This window comes from Neopelma chrysocephalum, unplaced genomic scaffold (assembly GCF_003984885.1).
Source record: "Neopelma chrysocephalum unplaced genomic scaffold, ASM398488v2 Primary Assembly neopelma1_104, whole genome shotgun sequence".
In the NCBI taxonomy this organism is placed as follows: Eukaryota; Metazoa; Chordata; class Aves; order Passeriformes; family Pipridae; genus Neopelma; species Neopelma chrysocephalum.
Genome location: NW_020897768.1, coordinates 1725755 through 1743457, shown reverse-complemented (window position 1 = coordinate 1743457; position 17703 = coordinate 1725755). Strand labels below are relative to the sequence as shown.

Genomic DNA, 17703 nt, shown 5'->3' with positions numbered 1-17703 from the left:
AGATGCATTGAATTGGCTCACTGAGAGGTTTCAAAACATAGTTGTGATTATGGAAGAAGCAGAAATTAGAGTTACTCTAATGGCGCTCCCAAGGACTCTTGGTGAAAGATTATTTAACATTTTTATGGATTAATCAGTGATATTCATGTAAAGCTTACTATTAACAAAGAGATGACTTTAATAAAGGTTGGCAGTACTTTCCAGTTATACATCAATTTGATTTGCCTTGCAGGCAAACAAAATAATTACATTGTAACTAGCTGCACTGTACTACATCTGGCGAAAAAAGGATTCTGGCTACTTACTTATGTTAAAAAATGCCTTGGAAAGCAGTAATCACAGGAAAATATACAGGAAACTGTCTGAATAGGAAACCTTGATGAAATGGTATGGCAAAAGGGGACCTTTTGGGGGTTTGCAAGGGGAAGACAAACTAGAAGGTAGAGAATTTGTCTCACCTTTGTACATCTACTACTATAATACTATGATTTGCTTGCTAATTTAGTGTATCTGCTTACAACATCAAAATATTTCAAAGTGCTCAAAAGTGTGTCACAGAAAGTGATCTAGATGCTGAAAAGTTAGCATTGTGGTAAGTGTCTTAGGGAGCTTAGGATATCTGGTTTGCTGAAGAGAAGTTTCACAGCCGATGTGTGCTCTGCTATCTGCCAATGGAAAAGATATCCAAGAATAGGTGCCAGCCAGTCTCCACGAAAAGATGTAGTAAGATCCAGTGACTGGAATTTTAATTTAGACAAATTTAAAGGAGATACAATTTTTTAATTGGAAATAAGTCACACTGCTGGCTGATCCCATCACAAGTCATCAAATCATGTATAAGCTAAAGCCTTGAAATCTATGAATGTATCAGTTCCTCCATTTTTCTCTTTCCCTTGTGGCACATGATAAGAATAGTTTCCTGAATATACCCAATATATCCAACATTATACCCAATCCGATATGCTGGAATGGTTTAGCCTCACTGAATCATTGGGGCTTGACAAAGAAATATCAGTGCATCGCCAACAGGACAGACAGGTCACAGCACATGTTCTAGCCTTACACTTCACAAAAGCATTACCCAATATATAGAATTTAAAGAACAGAAAATTAAAAACTAAAATTACTTAGAGCCATCACTAAGTTACTGACTAAATCAGGGCACTTAACATAGGCTATATCTCCTCTAACCTTATACAGCTGTGGCCACAGGGTCCTTTTCCAGTCAACAGAGAGAATGGGGAACATCTGCCTGGAATACTTGACATCCATCTGAAAGTGAGCAATATCATACAAATGCTTACAATATAGGTCTAAGGTGAGATGAATCCCAGCCACACACCTCACATTTCTCATGGTAAAATCAGGGAAGTATAATAAGCTACATTTCTAATGTGTTACTTGGTATTAGGCAAGTCACAAAGTTCTCATAATGTTAGGGCTCTCCAATTCAAGGCCTATTGGTACAGAGAAGCCCTGGCATCAGACAGACTGTGAGACTGCAAGCCAGTGTCAGCACTAACAAAATGAACACATAAATTTCAAAATAAAAACCATGCACGAAATCTAACAATTCTTTTGGGATGCAGCTGCAAAATGTGCTAATCCAAAAGGTATTTATTTTGGCACAGGCAACACTAGTTGACTAGTTGACTCTAGAGTGAAGACGTGGCCTCGGGAAGCTCTTTATGGACAGGCATAAAGAGCCCTCAGTTGGGCAGGGCAGGTTTCAGCAACCCACACTTGGCAATATCCGAGTGTTACTCGGCCATACTTGAGTAGCAGGAGGGCTGGGGGGGCACTGAGAGCAGCCACCCCAGCCCAAGAGGTGTGTTCTGCAGCATGAAAAGGCGATTTAGGACAGGGGGCATTTTTTGTCAGTTTAACTTAAAAAACCCCAAGCCAGCCAAAACAAGGGAACATCTTCAGATTCTAAGCCTATCATCTCTACAGTCATGCCAAAACTCACCATACCCTGTTTTATATAAAACCTGGGAGCTGGCAGACCATGTGCCACGATGATGGGCACACCTTGGTCAAAAAAGCTACACAGGAACGGCAGCTGCCCTCATTGATGGCCTAAGGAAAGCCCGTGGCTAATCACACTGTTTTCCGTGAAGGATGAGGTGAGGAAGGCCGGCGGATAGGGAGTGGAACAGGGATGAATGCACGCAGGGGCCAGGAAGACCAGCCTTGCCCGTATCTTTCCTCAGGAACCCAGACAAAACCCCTCAAGAGCAACCTCTCCCTCGCTTCAAGCCCGACTCAGGCGGACAACGCCCCTACCGCAAACCCCGGGCAGGAGCCTCCCGGTCAACCCCCACCCGGCGGGGGTCTCGCCGCCGCGGGGGCGGAGGCAGCGGGCAGGCGCCTCCCCGAGCGGCGCCCCCGGTCCTGACGACGTTTCCGGGTGGGGGAGCCGGGATGTGCGTCCGGGTTGGGTCGGCCCGAGGGAGCGGTTGCCTCTCGCTTTCCCTCCGTCTCCTCTTCCCTGCCTCTGTCCCTGCACCGCTGTGTCCTCGGAGGGAGCGCTGCCCGCCCGCTCCCGCAGGCGGTTGGTGAGAGGGGCCGCGGGCGGGGCCGGGACCCGACGGCGGCCGCGGCATCCCGGGCTGGGCGGGCGGGGAGCGGGGCCGGGGCTGGGGCCGCGGGAGGGGCCGGGGAGGCCGAGCCTCCGCCCTCGGCGTGGCCCCCGAGCAGCGCCGGGAGGGGGCGGTGGGTACCTGCTCGGAGACCCTCGGGCGGATCTCTCCTCTTCGCCCAAAATGGCCATCCGGACTCCCGGTGCTAACGGGGCTTGCCAAACACTCGGTAGAAGCGGATGTAGGCTGGCGTTTAATGCAACCAAGGCAGCCCAGAAGCGGCGTGTGTCTGGGCGAGCGGAGCGAGGGTGCCGGGTAGCGCAGCTCTGCCAGCACGGAGTGCGACTGGGGGGATGGGCAGAGCCTTTACAAGGGGTGTATTTTCCCATTCTTCCAAAGGAGGGTGACGTGCCTCTTGGGAGGTAAATTTGCCACTCTGCAGTTGCGAAATGTTACTGTGATGATATCCCGACACAGCAAAAAGCGGTGGAAACTTAGCTTTTATCAGATAGGCAATGATGAAGTTGTAAGAAGTCCGAGGGCAATCAAGAGAGACTTCAGAGCCTCGGTACCACTGGTTAAGGGATCAGGAGCACAAGCAGTGTTCTCTTCTGTCCTTCCAGTAGCAGAGAATAAAAAGGAAAGAAACAGAACCTGGTGTTACAGGCAGAATTTTGTGGGTTTTGATCATGGGTGGGTCTACACAACACCAAGCCTGCTGTCAACAGATGGGTTATGCCTGTCTCAAAATGGGGAAAAGATCTTTGACAGGGGTTAGTAGGACTCACTGAAAGTTTTAAACTGGATCTGAAGGGGGAAAGGAATAAAACCAGGCTCCCTAGAGAAAAACCTGAGGGAGGCACACTCGTGTTTGAGGGACAGAGGCCCAGAGAGTGTTGGTGAATGGAGTTAAATCCATCAGGCATCTGGTCACTAGTGGTGTTTCCCAGGGCTCAGTGTTGGGGACAGCCCTGTTTAATATTTTTATCAATGATCTGGATGAGGGGATCAAGGGCACCTTCAGTCAGTTTGCAGACTACACCAAGAGGGACAATCCCTTGGGTGGGAGTGTTGGTCTGCTGGAGGGTAGGAAGGCTCTGCAGAGGGATCTAGACAGGCTGGATTGATGGACCGAGGCCAACTGTGTGAGATTCAATAAGATGAAGTGCTGGGTCCTGCCCTTGGGTCACAACAACTCTATGCAGTGCTACAGGCTGGGGAAGAGTGGCTGGAGAGCAGCCTGACAGAAAAGGGCCTGGGAGTGCTGGTCAACAGGCAGCTGAACATGAGCCAGCAGTGTGCCCAGGTGGGCAAGAAGGCCAAAGGCATCCTGGGCTGTATCAGAAATAGTGTGGCCATCAAGACCAAGGAAGGGATTGTCCCTCTGTACTTAGCACTGGTGAGGCCACAGCTTGAGTACTTTGTCCAGTTCTGGGCCCCTCACTGCAAGAAAGACATTGAGATGCTGGAGCATGTCCAGAGAAGGGTTTAGAGATAAGTCCTATGAGGAGAGGCTGAGGGAGCTGGGGTTGTTTAGCCTGGAGAAAAGGAGGCTCAGGGGAGACCTTACTGCTCTCTACAACTACCTGAAAGGAGGATGTAGCCGGGTGGGGGTCAGCATCTTTTCCCAGGCAACTAGTGACAGCCAAAAGGAAATGGCCTTAAGTTGTGCCAGCGGAGGTTTATTAAGAAAAATTTCTTCACTGCAAGGGTTATCAAGCATTGGAACAGGCTGCCCAGGGAAGTGGTTGCATCATCATCATCCCTGGAGGTGTTTAAAAGATGTGTAGATGTGGCACTTAGAGACAAGGTGTAGTGGTGGACTTGTCCATGCTGGGTTAATGGTTGGACTTGATGATCTTTGAGGTCTTTCCAACCTTAATGATTCCATGATTTTGTGATTCTCTGCTTCCATTTCTTCCTCATTAAAAAAAAAATCCACCAAAACTTGAATGAAATATCTTTGCAATAAGCCCAACAAATTATTTTCTATTTCCGATTTTTATTAATTTTTAATTAATAAGTGGCAAATCAAAGTTCGTTAAATAACTTGCCTGAGGTCACTTAAACAGTCTGTGACTGAGGCAGAAATAAATTGTACTATCTATACGCACCCTGATGTGTGTGATCATCTTTCCTCTTGCTTTCTATTCACAGCATTTTTATGAACATAATAGCTATTTACTTTGTTGACAGAATCAACAGTTTCCTGAATAAACCAGAGAGTTGCCTGAGACACAAAGATGTTGGAAGAAGATATGGAGGTGGCCATCAAGGTGGTAGTTGTAGGAAATGGAGCTGTTGGGAAGTCCAGTATGATTCAGCGATATTGCAAGGGGATTTTTACAAAAGACTACAAGAAAACTATTGGTGTAGATTTCCTGGAAAGACAAATCCAGTATGTATTAAAGAGATGACATACTATTAACTTTTACCTTTCTCTCTAGTTCTTTCTTCTGTTGTAATCCTGAGATTTACAAAGACTTGGAAGACAAGGCCTGCTGTTTCTGAAGAACAGTAAAGGCAGTTGTTTTCTCTCTTGCACTGTGGGGTAAAATTATATCATTTATTCTCCATCCAAAATTTAAAATTATAAATAAAATCTGGAACCTCTGTCGTACTAAGCTCTTTGACAAGTTTCCTTTGTATTCTACCACGTGTTGATTATTTTTTAAAATTTTTTTCAATAATTTCTTATGGGAGAAGTGAAACTGCTTATGATAAAGTGATTACACAAATTTATTAGCCAATGTAGATAAAAATGACTGGAAAACAATATTTAATGTCTTTATGCAGTATAAGCAGGTAATACCTAATTATGTTTGATAAAGTGGAAAATACTATGGTAATGAGAAGTAAGAAAATCCTATGAATTCTGTAAGCTGATTAAAAAGACAATAGGACCATTCTTCAAGCACCTAAGTTTTGTTTTGATGTCTATATTATTTTTCCTTGTAGAGGGAAATGTAGAGGAAGAGGAGGAAAGGAAGAGGAAAATGTAATACAGACCACTTACATCATATGCTCAGTAAAGAGCGTGTGATGTAATTGAGGGACTGTTGCCATATTATGTTATGAAGGTGAATGTATTAATAGTAAGTTACATTATGTTTAAATCCAGTTAAATTTGACTTGGATTACTTACGCTGTAGATACATAAGTATTTCCATGTCAGTTGTTTTGAGTTGCTCCTCTTATTGTATTGATCACAAAACCGTGCTGTTTGTTTCAGAGTTAATGATGAAGATGTCAGGCTAATGTTATGGGACACTGCAGGTCAAGAAGAATTTGATGCAATAACTAAGGCCTACTATAGAGGTGAAAATACTATGTTTGTTATTTGGTAGTTGTTGGGGTTTTTAGGTCAGCAGATCTCTGAAATACATAAAATGTAATATGTTTATTAAATGCTTAGCTCGTCTTTTTCAATTCTTGAATATTTTTCCCCTTCGTACAAAATCCTTTCCTTAATTATGTGCCGCTTTATGCAGGATGCTCAGTAGTGCCCTTTAGAAAACATGGAATGAAATGAGACAAATATCTGCACAGAAACTGGGCAGAATGTAGACATTCAAACAATCAAATGCAAATTTATATTTTCTCTCTAAAAGTGTTTTACTACTTCTGTAAGGCACATATTTGTAAATGTTCCAAAAACTTAGTAATTAATCCAAGGGAGAAAAAAAATCTACCAGTCATCCTAGAAAGATAGTTTACTAGGCACAGCAGTTCTTTTGCTTAGTACAGTCTGCCTTGAATATCTTAACACAAGAGTAATAAGCAAAGTGTATTTACTTCATAAAATAAACTGTATTATTCATGTAAAGGCAGTTTATCTGTTTAGCCAGTTACAAATTGCATACTTAAGCTTTCTTTCCATATAATTTAACAATGGTTCTGAAATATTTCTTTTTGGTTTTTTAATGTGAGAGAGATGAATGACTTGGCAAAATTCCATTGTTCAGTTCTTGCAAACTAATTGCCAGATGGTAGGGAAAAATATATCGCTATGGTATAAAATCACCTCATTTAGAGATAAAATAATATTTATGCCATGCTGTTTCAGGATCTTGCAGTCCTCTGACCTTTTTATATTTCATAAGCAATTTGTAAACTAATGGATTTTTTTTGGTAATAGTTCTAGCTCATAATTAATGATTAAGAGAACTTTGCTTTGTGTCAAAGAAATACAAACAGAACACAGGAATGGGGGATACTTGGTGAAACTCACAGAAAAAAGAAAATTCATACTGATTAAAAATTTTTCATGCTATATTAATCTGAGATATTCATCACAAGATTATACTACAGTCTTAAAACATTAGCTATCTATTACTTTTACACTTTCTTACTAACTAGTAAATATATTGAAGGCATATAAATAATAAAGTGTCTCAGCATGTGTTTACGTGCAAGGAAAATTAGTTTCTTGAGAATAACCAAGGGCTACTGGACAGTCAGAAGACCACACACTAATATTTCAGCTGTGGAAGTACCTTTTCAGTATCCATGGGGTTTAACTGTGGTTTATTTACAAAAGCATAACAAAACATTTTGTATAACTTATCACAGTGCTCTGATAGAATGAGTATGAATTAGAAATACAACACTTATTTTCTCCAAAAGCTACTAAACAATTTACTTGAAATAATCACAACTTCATCTGAAAACTTTTAAGTTTTCTGCTTTTCAAAATCCAAATTACTGTACCACAAAGAGTAACATGAAATGTGCTTTACAGATACTGCGTACGGGAAAAATATTTGCCTTCTGGTCTCCATTAAACTGCCTGGAAAACAGTGAGCAATAAAAAAACCTCCCTCTCCCTTTCTGCAGCCTTTCCACATCCCCTCCTGTTCCTTTCCCCTGCATATATTCACCATGCTGTAATTAGCTTTAAAGGTAACAGACCCATAGCCATCATGAAGAGTGGGAATAATAATCAAAATAATATGGCAATGTATTTTCATTTGGGGAATTTATGACCAGTGGTTTGGCACAAGCTAGCAGGAAAAATGCACTTTATAGGAGAAACTTGAAAAATCCCTTGTATTTTAAATACATTATAATGGATTTTTCTTATTGTTTGTCAGCTGATTTGTATTTACTTGTATTTGTAATTTTTTGTATATTTCTAGGAGCCCAGGCTTGTGTTCTTGTGTTTTCTACAACTGATAGAGACTCCTTCAAAGCAATCCCTACCTGGAAAGAAAAAGTTGTGACCGAAGTTGGAGACATTCCCACAGTTCTTGTGCAGAATAAGATTGATCTTCTTGATGACTCTTGCATAAAGAAGTAGGAGTTTTATCATACTGTTTTTAAAGATCAATATGTGCCCCCTGTATACATGAGTTTTAAAACCAGAAGTCTGTGGGAATTTCTGGTGAAGACTTAAAGAGTATCTGGGTTGTCCAACCTGTGCCCTGCATCCAGACATGCCCTAGAAGCACAGAGGATGGGTATTGCTGCACGAGATACTTGGGCAGATGTGCTTGCAAAACTAAGAGCTTTCTGTTTGCTTCACGTCACCTTCTGAAGCCAAAAATAATAGAGGAATAATATGAAAACTTTGGTTGTGCCATGATATGATTTGTGTCCCCTTTTTAATTTTTTTTTTTAAATCAGAAATTCTAAAACTATAAATTTTCCTTCCTGTTAAAATACACACCTACTTTTAAGCGGTGCTGTGCACCAGTGAAGGCACATTGTATAGTTTGGCTAGTGAATGCTTGCTAAAATGATGGAGTATTAAACAGGTTGTTTGAAAAAGCATCTTAATATTCTTTGCTTCACTCTTTTTTAATTTGTGTTTTGTTGATTTTTATCAGAATGTTATAACTATAGAAATATGTATGTGGTTATATTTTCAAACTGCATGCTGCTGAATCTTTCTTGCTGTGTGTTTGGGTTTTTTTTAAGATTTTATTGTTCGTTCATTCTGCCTTTGTGTATATGACCAATTTCATTCTTGCTGTAAAATCAGCTTAACAAACGCTAACTTTTATTTACCACAGCATATCACGGAGAAGGTAGTGCATGGCGAAGTTTATCATTCTCCATTTCCTTTATTTCTACCATCTTCCTGAGAGATTTAAATTATTTCTTCTTTTCTGTTGTTTCCTACACTGGCTTTCTTTTTTATCTGTTTGCTATTGATGGCATAAATCAGCTTCTACTCCCTCTGCAAAGAATACTGAGGATTTTTCAAAGGAAAAGCAAAATTGCATTTCAACTCCTCCATTATTCATGGTATGTCACTTAGGTTTGGTTCTCAGAATACACTGTCTGCCTCAGTAATGTAATCTTTCTGATGATGTGACTTCTCTTAGGGAAGTATTCATATGTTTCTTCAGCTTTTTCTTAAAATTTAGCATAAGTTCTTTTTCTCTTCACAGAAAAAAATAATTCTTGATTTCATCTCTGCACTCATTGCTTAGCATTCTGCTTCATTGAGATATACTTAAGGATTACTTTTTTGTTGTTGCTTTGACTTTGCAGTGGTAATTGTCCTGATTCTAGTGCTGTTAATTACAGCCTCCTTTCTTTTGGTTTTACTGACACCTTCAAACCCTTGGGAAGCCTTATTTAATGCAGTCAATAAATACTGAAAAGCGATTACTTTGGGTCATTAAGAAAGTCCATGTGAAATACCTTCTTTTTATAATGGAGATATTGTAAAGAAATTAAGGATCAGGTACTTTTTTACTGTCTTGAGTTTCTCAACCCACTTTGCCATGTTTAACTTGTAAGGAAGCAATTCATTTATAAGAATAAATGCTGACAAGTGAAACAGATAAGAATTTACAAAGTTGTCTTCTGTTGTGCAGTGAGGAGGCAGAAGCACTGGCAAAAAAGCTAAAAGTGAGGTTCTACCGAGCGTCTGTGAAGGAAGACCTGAACGTAACTGAAGGTAGGAGGTGCAGCAGGGGGGGCCTCTGTCCTGCCCCCTGCACTGTGTCCCCCTAGTTCAGAGCTCATCTGTTACTTCCCACATCATTGCACACTGTGGGCAATCCTTTTTATATTCCTTAGCAGCACACCTTAAACATAGCTGGAGTTACTTGGTATCAGTGTGTTAGGCCCATTTCTTTGTGTACGTCTTTCCCTTCTCTCCCACAGTGCATAGCTGCAATATTTATAAGTGCCAAGGTGTTAAGGCTGTTTAGTCCTAATGACTGTCAGTAAACACTGAGCTTTTAAAAAAAATGTATGTAGAAGTTCAAACTGAACAGATTATTTTGTAATTGTTAATAAATAATTGATATAAGCAATTATTTCATTGTTATATTTAAATAAAGTAAATTAAAAGATTGCATTTCGTGCAGCCTTTTTTCTCCTGATGATATTTTATTAGTTCCCAAGTACCTCTTTTTAATGCATATATTTAATTTCATAAAAGTAGTTATAATTTTCAGTCTCTGTTTTTTGTGGCGTAGGTTTAAATAATCATGAATTCTAATATCTAATGAATTTTTGTTTAATTATTTAAACTTAATAGTAAACTGAATGTTTCTTCTCTATTAACATCATTCACCTTGAGAAAAAATCTGCAAGAGAAAATGTAAAATGCTTCTGTAGCATCTTTACATGAGTTGAATTACAAATGTAAATAATCATAACACATACAGGTTCTGAAAATTCTGCTTTAGTTATATATTTTTTCAGATTAGGTCAACTTTTTATTCCCCAATAGAAGTGAGGGTAACATTAGTTAATTAGAAAAATGTTGCTGCCAAGTTTTATTAATAGACTTACTTTACATGACTGTTATTATTCTAAGGCTTCTTGCAAACAAAATATATATATTACATTCCTACACAACTTTAAAAAATTCCAAGTTGCATGAATTGGAACATTTGGCAATATATATGTGCCAGCTTTTGACAGGAGTGTTGAGGTGCTTATGTGCAAGACTCTAGTGCTGCACACTGTGAGACCTGGCCAGACACAGGACTAACCTGGATTCTGCCCAGGTACATGGGCCTGCTGAGAATCACTCACCAGATTGGGCTAAGCCTGTGATGTTGAATGCACTTTTGCCACTATGCAGAATTTTGATACAAATGCATTATTTTTAATATGAAGATTTTAAGCATTCAGTGATGTACCTTTTTTCTTTTTAACATTCCAGTTTTTAAGTATTTGGCTGATAAGTATCTTCAAAAGCTCAAGCAACAAACAGCTGAAGATTCAGAACTATTACATACAAGCAGTAACAAGATTGGTATGTATACTGTAATAAAAAAAAACCCCCGAAACAGTATTTTGTTCCATCAAAGCTTGTGTTCTCATCTCTTTCCTTATGGAATTAATACAAGGTGAATCAGGATCTAATTATTACCTTCCTATCTTAGGGTATCATCTCTTTCCTTCTGTAAAATGACTTTGTAACTCTTAAAAGTTATAAGGCTGTCAAACTGATGTATAAAAGTTTCTAGCTACTGTTTGGCGAGTGTCCTTTTATTAAATTCACTTAAACAAGATTGTGCAAGGACTTCAGAAAGGATGCTTGTTGTTTTTTTAAATGTAATTAGTGTTGCTCATCTTGGTGTGGACTTAAGAGACTCACAGAGAAAGAGTCTGGCATGTAATCTGAAGGTCTTTTTAAATTGCCTTTTGTAAGGAAACATTGAACTTCTGTAGTCCTTTAAAGCATTTCTGAGTCAGTTTGTTTATTTTCCTTAAAGCCCTCCCTTTTTATTCAGGTCTTTTACTTACCTTTGTATCAGCAAAGTTTCTGAATTTAAAATTGTCATGTTTTTCTTTTATTATATTACTCAACTACCCATAACTTTGTGCAGTTAGTAACATACACATACACAGATGAGTGCATATGCTGCCCTTCAATTACATAGATGCATGCCAGCTTTAAATACTGCCTGGCGAGTAATTGCAACTGTCTCTGCTTCCAATTTAGCTGCAAAATTGACCCAGAAATAGATAAAGCTTTTAAAAACTAGCATATGCATTGGAGGTGCAGTACTATGCCTTAGCGGGTGTTGCTTCTTAAGTGTTAAATGTATTATTCTGCAGGAAGTAAAGAAATACAAATACTTTTCTTATCTTTAAATTCTGTAGGTGTTTTTAATACAGCTGGTGGAAGTCACTCCAGCCAAAATTCTAGCACTCTTAATGGTGGAGATGTCATCAACCTTAAACCCAACAAACAGAGGACCAAGAAAAACAGAAGTCCTTTTAGCAACTGCAGTATACCTTAGACCACTTTTAAAGGAAATAAAGCAACCCAGTGAACTGGATGAAGTTGTGCAATTGAATACAGAATAAAACCAGCTGTAGAGGTATTTTTACCAGTGCTTTAGCAAATCTTGTGCCTGTGGGATCCTTTATAGAGGGTGGATTTAAAAGAACTTGCTGATGCTGTGGGTTTGTTGTGTGGTGTGAGACACCTGGTGGCAACACACAGAACCGTGGCTGCCTTGGGCACTGTAAAAATTAGGCAAGCTTTTCCTTTTTCAAGGAATTATTTACAGAGCTATGAACTAGGTCTTGCTGAATTGCAAAGCACATTTAACATGAGGATAATACGTACAAGCATAGCTACGGACTGTAACTCTGTGGCCCAAGGTAACATAGCAACCGTGCAGCTAAACTTCAAAGAAAATGTTAGAATTTGTTAGTCAGGACACTAAGAAGATAAATGAAGAACAAAAAGACATCCTGCATTTTATCCCTGACCATATCAATATGGATTCTGGCAATTCTGTGTGTGCAAGATCCTTGCATTATATATATATGTGTACTAAGGTATATATGTCAACGTTTGGGATGAATATTTAGGCTTGGTTCCAGTGTATGTGTTACTTGGAGATCAGCTAATGATCATAAAATAGTATCTTCCAACTGTCCTTTAAAAATGTTGCATTTCAGATGAGGCTTTCCCAGCTGCCACTGGGTACACTGAACTTGCTATACTTTGGGCCTAAAAGCTTAGATTTAAAAATGTATGGTGCCAAAAATGCTCCTTTTTACCTAATGCTATGCTACAGATGTTTTGTAAGTTTGTTTTTCTCAGTCTTAACAGGTTGAACAAATGACACTAATAGCTACTCAGAGGGAACATAAGTCATATTCTTGTTCAAATTTGATTGTTGTATCCTGTGAAAGAGGAACTTGCAAAGTGGTGTCACAAAGTATTTATCTTATTAGAAAATTTTTTCATAGATACCATGAACTAAGTTATGGAGGATCCAAAAACTTGCAGCTGATTATATTAATGAGACATTCTTGAATGTTGTCTCAGATTCAAAGCTAGCTGCTGGTTAAGGAAATCTAATTCTGCAAGATCAGAGACATGGCAAAAAATTTTCAAAGTGCTTCAGTAATTTTACAGAATTGATTCAGATGTTTAGGAGCCCAAATCTAATTTAAAGTTATTTGGGCTTAGGCTCCTAAATCACTATGGTGCTTTTAAAAATGCTAAGCAAGACACCTTTTATTTAGCAAAGATGAACACTTTATAAATCGTCTTCAAGAGCATGCATGCCTTTTAAAAACTATCCATTTTGTTTACATGGTTTTGTATGGTATGATATAATTTTAACTTTCTAAGATTTCTACAACAAGTCTGGCACTGACAAATGCAAAATATGCTGCTTAAAAAAATCAGAGTTTTAATAGTTTTTTAAATGGTGTATGAGAATGAAAATGAATTGAGTGATCCTGTATATTTTTGAAGGAAGGACTTTTCACTATGTGAATTCATGTAGGAAGCTTGACTGACTTTCTTTCTAAGTCATTGAGTATGAAAACTGAAATGTATTCTTTTTCCCACTGTCTGCAGGGAGAGAAATGGGTGGCAAGTTATGCACAAACACTAAAGATCTCTGAACTCTGTATTTTGTGTTTACTGTATTAGACTTTCTACCGAGTACCATTGTTTCTTTGACAAGCTGTTAGAGATCTCCTGTTGCTGGCAAGAAGGCGGCCTTCAAGGCACTCCGTCCCTTCTGCTATTGCAGCGAAACCATGTGCTCTTCACTGTAATGTCTCCTGTATGTTCTCTTGGATAAAGGCCTTTATTTTTTAACACATGCATTTACTCACTGTATGTATAAGTGGAGTCAAATCATATCTGTCTTAACAATTTAAGAACTAAGGATAAGATGGGGATAAGATGGTTGAACATCATGGGGCCACCTTACAACTTAGGGTAGAGTGTGTGCATTAAGAATTTTGACAACTGTTTTTGCATTTCATTGTCTGTCGCCAGTTTTACATTTTTTATTCATTTTTCTTGAAAAAGAAAATCACAAAGTGTCTGAAACATCTTTTTTTGCCTTGACTTTGTACAGCATACTGAAAAGTAAGTCTTTACTATGTATAATGACCATTTGTACTATTACACACCATACTGTAACACTGTACTATTAACGTAGGTTGTTTGTATTTAAAGTCTGTCACTATAAATCACTGTTTTAAGAACTGAAAACTCAGCAGAAATTTTCATAGGTGGGGACTTGACAGACTATAAATTTAGGATATGTTGAAATGTAGTACATATACTTTAGTGCATCACTGGGTGAGTTTTAATTTTATTCCCATCTTAAATCTAAAGTAGCTCTTTCTTTGTTGTGACCTTGCAGTGTTTGTTCTCCAATACAACTGAAATGGAGACTGTCCAAATTAGCATTTTTCTGCAAAGTGCTCTGCATATACGCTGCTTGCAAATTTTGGTTCTTTAGTCTGTAGGTGAAACCAGATGACTTGCATATTGCAGGAACCCTTAGGTATTCATGTCACTCTTCAGTGGCAGTAACGGTTGCCTTTTGGTTGAAGAGATGTGCCTAAATGTTTTAGCACTTGTGTTGTCCCACGTGAATAATTTTTATTACAATCATTGTTCCATTCTTCACTCAAAGTGTTCTTATTAAAATGTCATATATTTTTGTTAGCAAAACCTACAGGTACAGAGCCTTCTCTGTGCATCCCTGTGACTGCATGGGAGGATGTAGTGAGGATACATAGCTCTGTTATGCCCATGGCAGCCTGGATTAAGAAGCAACAGATGCTCCTGCCACAAGACACAGTGTTTTGTTCTGTGAGACTTATGTTCATTGCACTCCTGTATATTGTTTATACTTCTTGAACAGTTCATTGGCTGTATTATCTGAATTTTGGCTGATAACACTGCCATTAGCAGAAAACTTCGGTGGTTGTTAATGCCTTAGTGAAATAAAGATTCACTGAAGAGGATGAATGACGCTACAGCTCTGTCACTCCCGTGTTGTATCCATTCAGTGAATGGGTGTTCTCCCAGTACGTGGGACATCGTTAGATGCAAAGCGGTAATGCTAGGGATGTATTTCCAACTGGAAATAACAAATCTCAAAGTTGTAAGACTGATCACACTAAGATTTTTATGCTTGTGTGTGTGTGGTTAATATAAAAAAGAAAATTAAATATTCCACTTAAGACAATTTTGGAGCTTTCTTATTTTCAGTATTTAAGGCAAAACTTACCTTTTGTAGTCAAAATGAATTACCACACTGTCTGTCTTCCTGTTTAATTTTCTTATGCTTCAGTAAAATTTGACTTTATTTTCTTCATTATTGGGCTGCAGTGTATCTGACAGGTAGTTTTGCATCACTTCTGTCAAAGTGCGTTAAACTAAAGGGCACTGAGCAGTCGAACATGCAGCACTCTCTGGGAGTTATGCAGGGGTACACGTTTAAGACTCAGTGAGCCTGTGCTTTGAACCTGTTAATTCACCCCTTCAGGTTGAGAGCTGCCAGGTAACAACAGAATGAATGATTTGCATTCATGATTTGCGGACCCTGTGTGGGAGTTGTGTCATGCAGCAAGATAACACACATGCTGCTCAGATTCCAGTGACGGTACCTGAGCCCCTACTGCTTTCCTCACAAGGTCAGAGACCTTGGGTTGAAGTTGCAGTACCTGAACACTAATTGTAGCAAAATTAGAGAGCAAGGATGGTCCAACAGGCTTGAATTCATCAAAATAACCTTGCCATCTTTTTGTAGGAAGCAACAGTTGTGCATATTTTCTTTCTAATGCACAAATAATATTGACAGAAGAAAATATTTCTGTTAAATACGGCATGCAAACAGGTAATCAGAATTATAGAATGACAAACACAGCAATTCTTAGATTTAAGGTAAAAGATGCTATAATGGAATAAGAGAAACTTGCTAATGTTCCTTGTCGAAGTCTTCTATATGAGTCGTCTCAAAGCCAGGTGAGTCCTAGTACTGAACTAGACTCATTCTCAGGTTTCTAGTAGTAGGGTAATACTGATAAATAGTTTGTCAGTTCTGCTGAACTGACTAAAGTTGGTCAAAAAAATTAAAAATTAATCTGGACCAGGAGAAATACCACCATCATTGCAAGGATAAAGATGTATCATTACTAATAAATGACTTAAATGTGAGTGGCTAAAACAGATAATGTATGTAACTGTATTTATCACCATTGTGATCTCAAGTTAAATGGAACAGATTTTTAGAAAAAAAGGTCAACATACCATAAATCCTCAAGTAGAAAAATCGGTGTTTAAAACTGAATATTCTGTGTATGCCATTCCTGTAAAATCGCTACAAGTTAATTCTGCTGTTCTCTTGTGACACTTGTTGCATCATGCAACTTAAAATATGTTTGTTTGCTTACTGTTTGGTCTGATACAAGTCATTACTTTTGTGGTTATATTAAATTGTCAGTATATTAAATTTCAGAAAATTGCTATAACCCTGTAGCTGTGTAACCTCAATCTGATGGAGAAATTTGTGTGCCTGATTCTAGTCCGTATGTTGCCAACAGCTGGGATGGAAAACAGCATATGAGATACCCTCAAAGAAACAAGCGTGGGCACCCCAGTCTAATAGAAATGCTGTTTCTGAGCTCTTGCCTCTGATTTCTTCACCTGGGGTTGAAATACAAAATATGGATTCTGTTCTGCTCTTTATGGTAATTTTTCTTTTCATGATTGGTCAGCCAATACAGTGACAAGGTTTAAATCAATGGTTGTAGACACCGAAGTGGCATTAAATTATTATTAATATATTAAAGATGCCTGGTGCATTTTCTGAAAAGAAACAGGTAAATATGTTGGTTGGGGGTTTTATGCTGTTTTGGTATTAATTTTTTTTTTTTAGTAAAACACAAGTCAGCATCTGTGTCTGCCTCTTTACCCAGGTATCTGAGGAATATCAGAAGTAACGTACTCTTGCTTCCTCTTGCACATGGTTTTGCACACAGAAAAAAACAATTTGCTTGCTTAACACACCAATAGGGATTAATTGCACAATGTTTTAGGCTCATTACTGAGGCATTGGACTTGATGACTTTTATAGGTCCCTTCTAACCCAACTATTTTATGATAGCACAAGTGCTATAAAAATAAAAATTCCTTTAGCTAGGGGTACAACAGTGAGCATCTTAAGAAAGAAAACCAAGCTCAACACTTTTTGCCTGAATAACCCTGCATGTCCTTAAAACCCCCAAATATTGAAGGAATATTCTAAGCAACAAGAAGCTATGTTCAACTTAACTATTGCACAGCATGATTTCTGAGAAAACTCATGCTGTGTATTATTGTAAAGGGTTTTACTGCTGTTGAATAGCTGGAAGATTTTAAAAGCGGAATTATAGAATTATTTTCACCAAACTCTCACAAACGTTTCACAGTCTCAAAGCTGAAGCTTTGATTGCTTTTGAAGCACCCACCTGAAGAGCTGTTTCTGCAAACAAAATGCAGTGACGGTGACCTTGTAGCAGCTGAGGTTTCCAAGAAGTGCAGCTCTGAGTTCCCCTGCAGAGCCCTTGTGCCCATCCAAGGAGTTTAAAACCATGGATCTCCAGAGTGTTGCTTGTTAAGGAGCCTGACATGAAGTGCTCCCACCATGGGCTGGGGCCCTGAGAGCATCCAGGTGTGATGCTCCAGCTGTAACACTCATTGCCACTAAGGCAGCTGTGGTTGGTGGCATCACTCCAGCTCCTTCCAGCTGAGCTTTAACCTGAACTAACTTCAGAAGGCTGAGGGCTGAGCCACAGAGGTCTCTGCTCCCCTCAGGGCACCACCGCCCTTTGGTAAAATAGTGCAAGACTGACAGACTACAGTGGGTTGCAAAATTCCAGGTACACCCTA

At 39.0% G+C, this 17703-nt stretch overlaps 1 protein-coding gene across 4 annotated transcripts; it reads left to right on the top strand.

Annotated features, from left to right (window-relative positions):
- The first annotated feature begins 2412 nt into the window (after positions 1 to 2412).
- RAB23 (RAB23, member RAS oncogene family) lies at positions 2413 to 16932 on the top strand. 4 transcript variants are annotated; one of them, XR_003536314.1, is made up of 8 exons: positions 2413 to 2558; positions 4779 to 4980; positions 5815 to 5900; positions 7721 to 7877; positions 9410 to 9492; positions 10714 to 10806; positions 11661 to 11881; positions 13384 to 16932. XR_003536314.1 is itself a non-coding variant. In XM_027696008.1 (7 exons), the coding sequence occupies exons 2-7, from the start codon at positions 4826 to 4828 to the stop codon at positions 11798 to 11800; spliced, it is 714 nt and encodes a 237-aa protein (XP_027551809.1). In that variant the 5' UTR covers positions 2413 to 2554; positions 4779 to 4825; the 3' UTR covers positions 11801 to 16932. The 4 variants fall into 4 exon arrangements, 3 of the variants coding, with proteins under 3 accessions (XP_027551809.1, XP_027551808.1, XP_027551810.1); XM_027696008.1 differs by having other exon boundaries at positions 2413 to 2554; positions 11661 to 16932; XM_027696007.1 differs by having other exon boundaries at positions 11661 to 16932.
- The last annotated feature ends 771 nt before the right edge of the window (positions 16933 to 17703 follow it).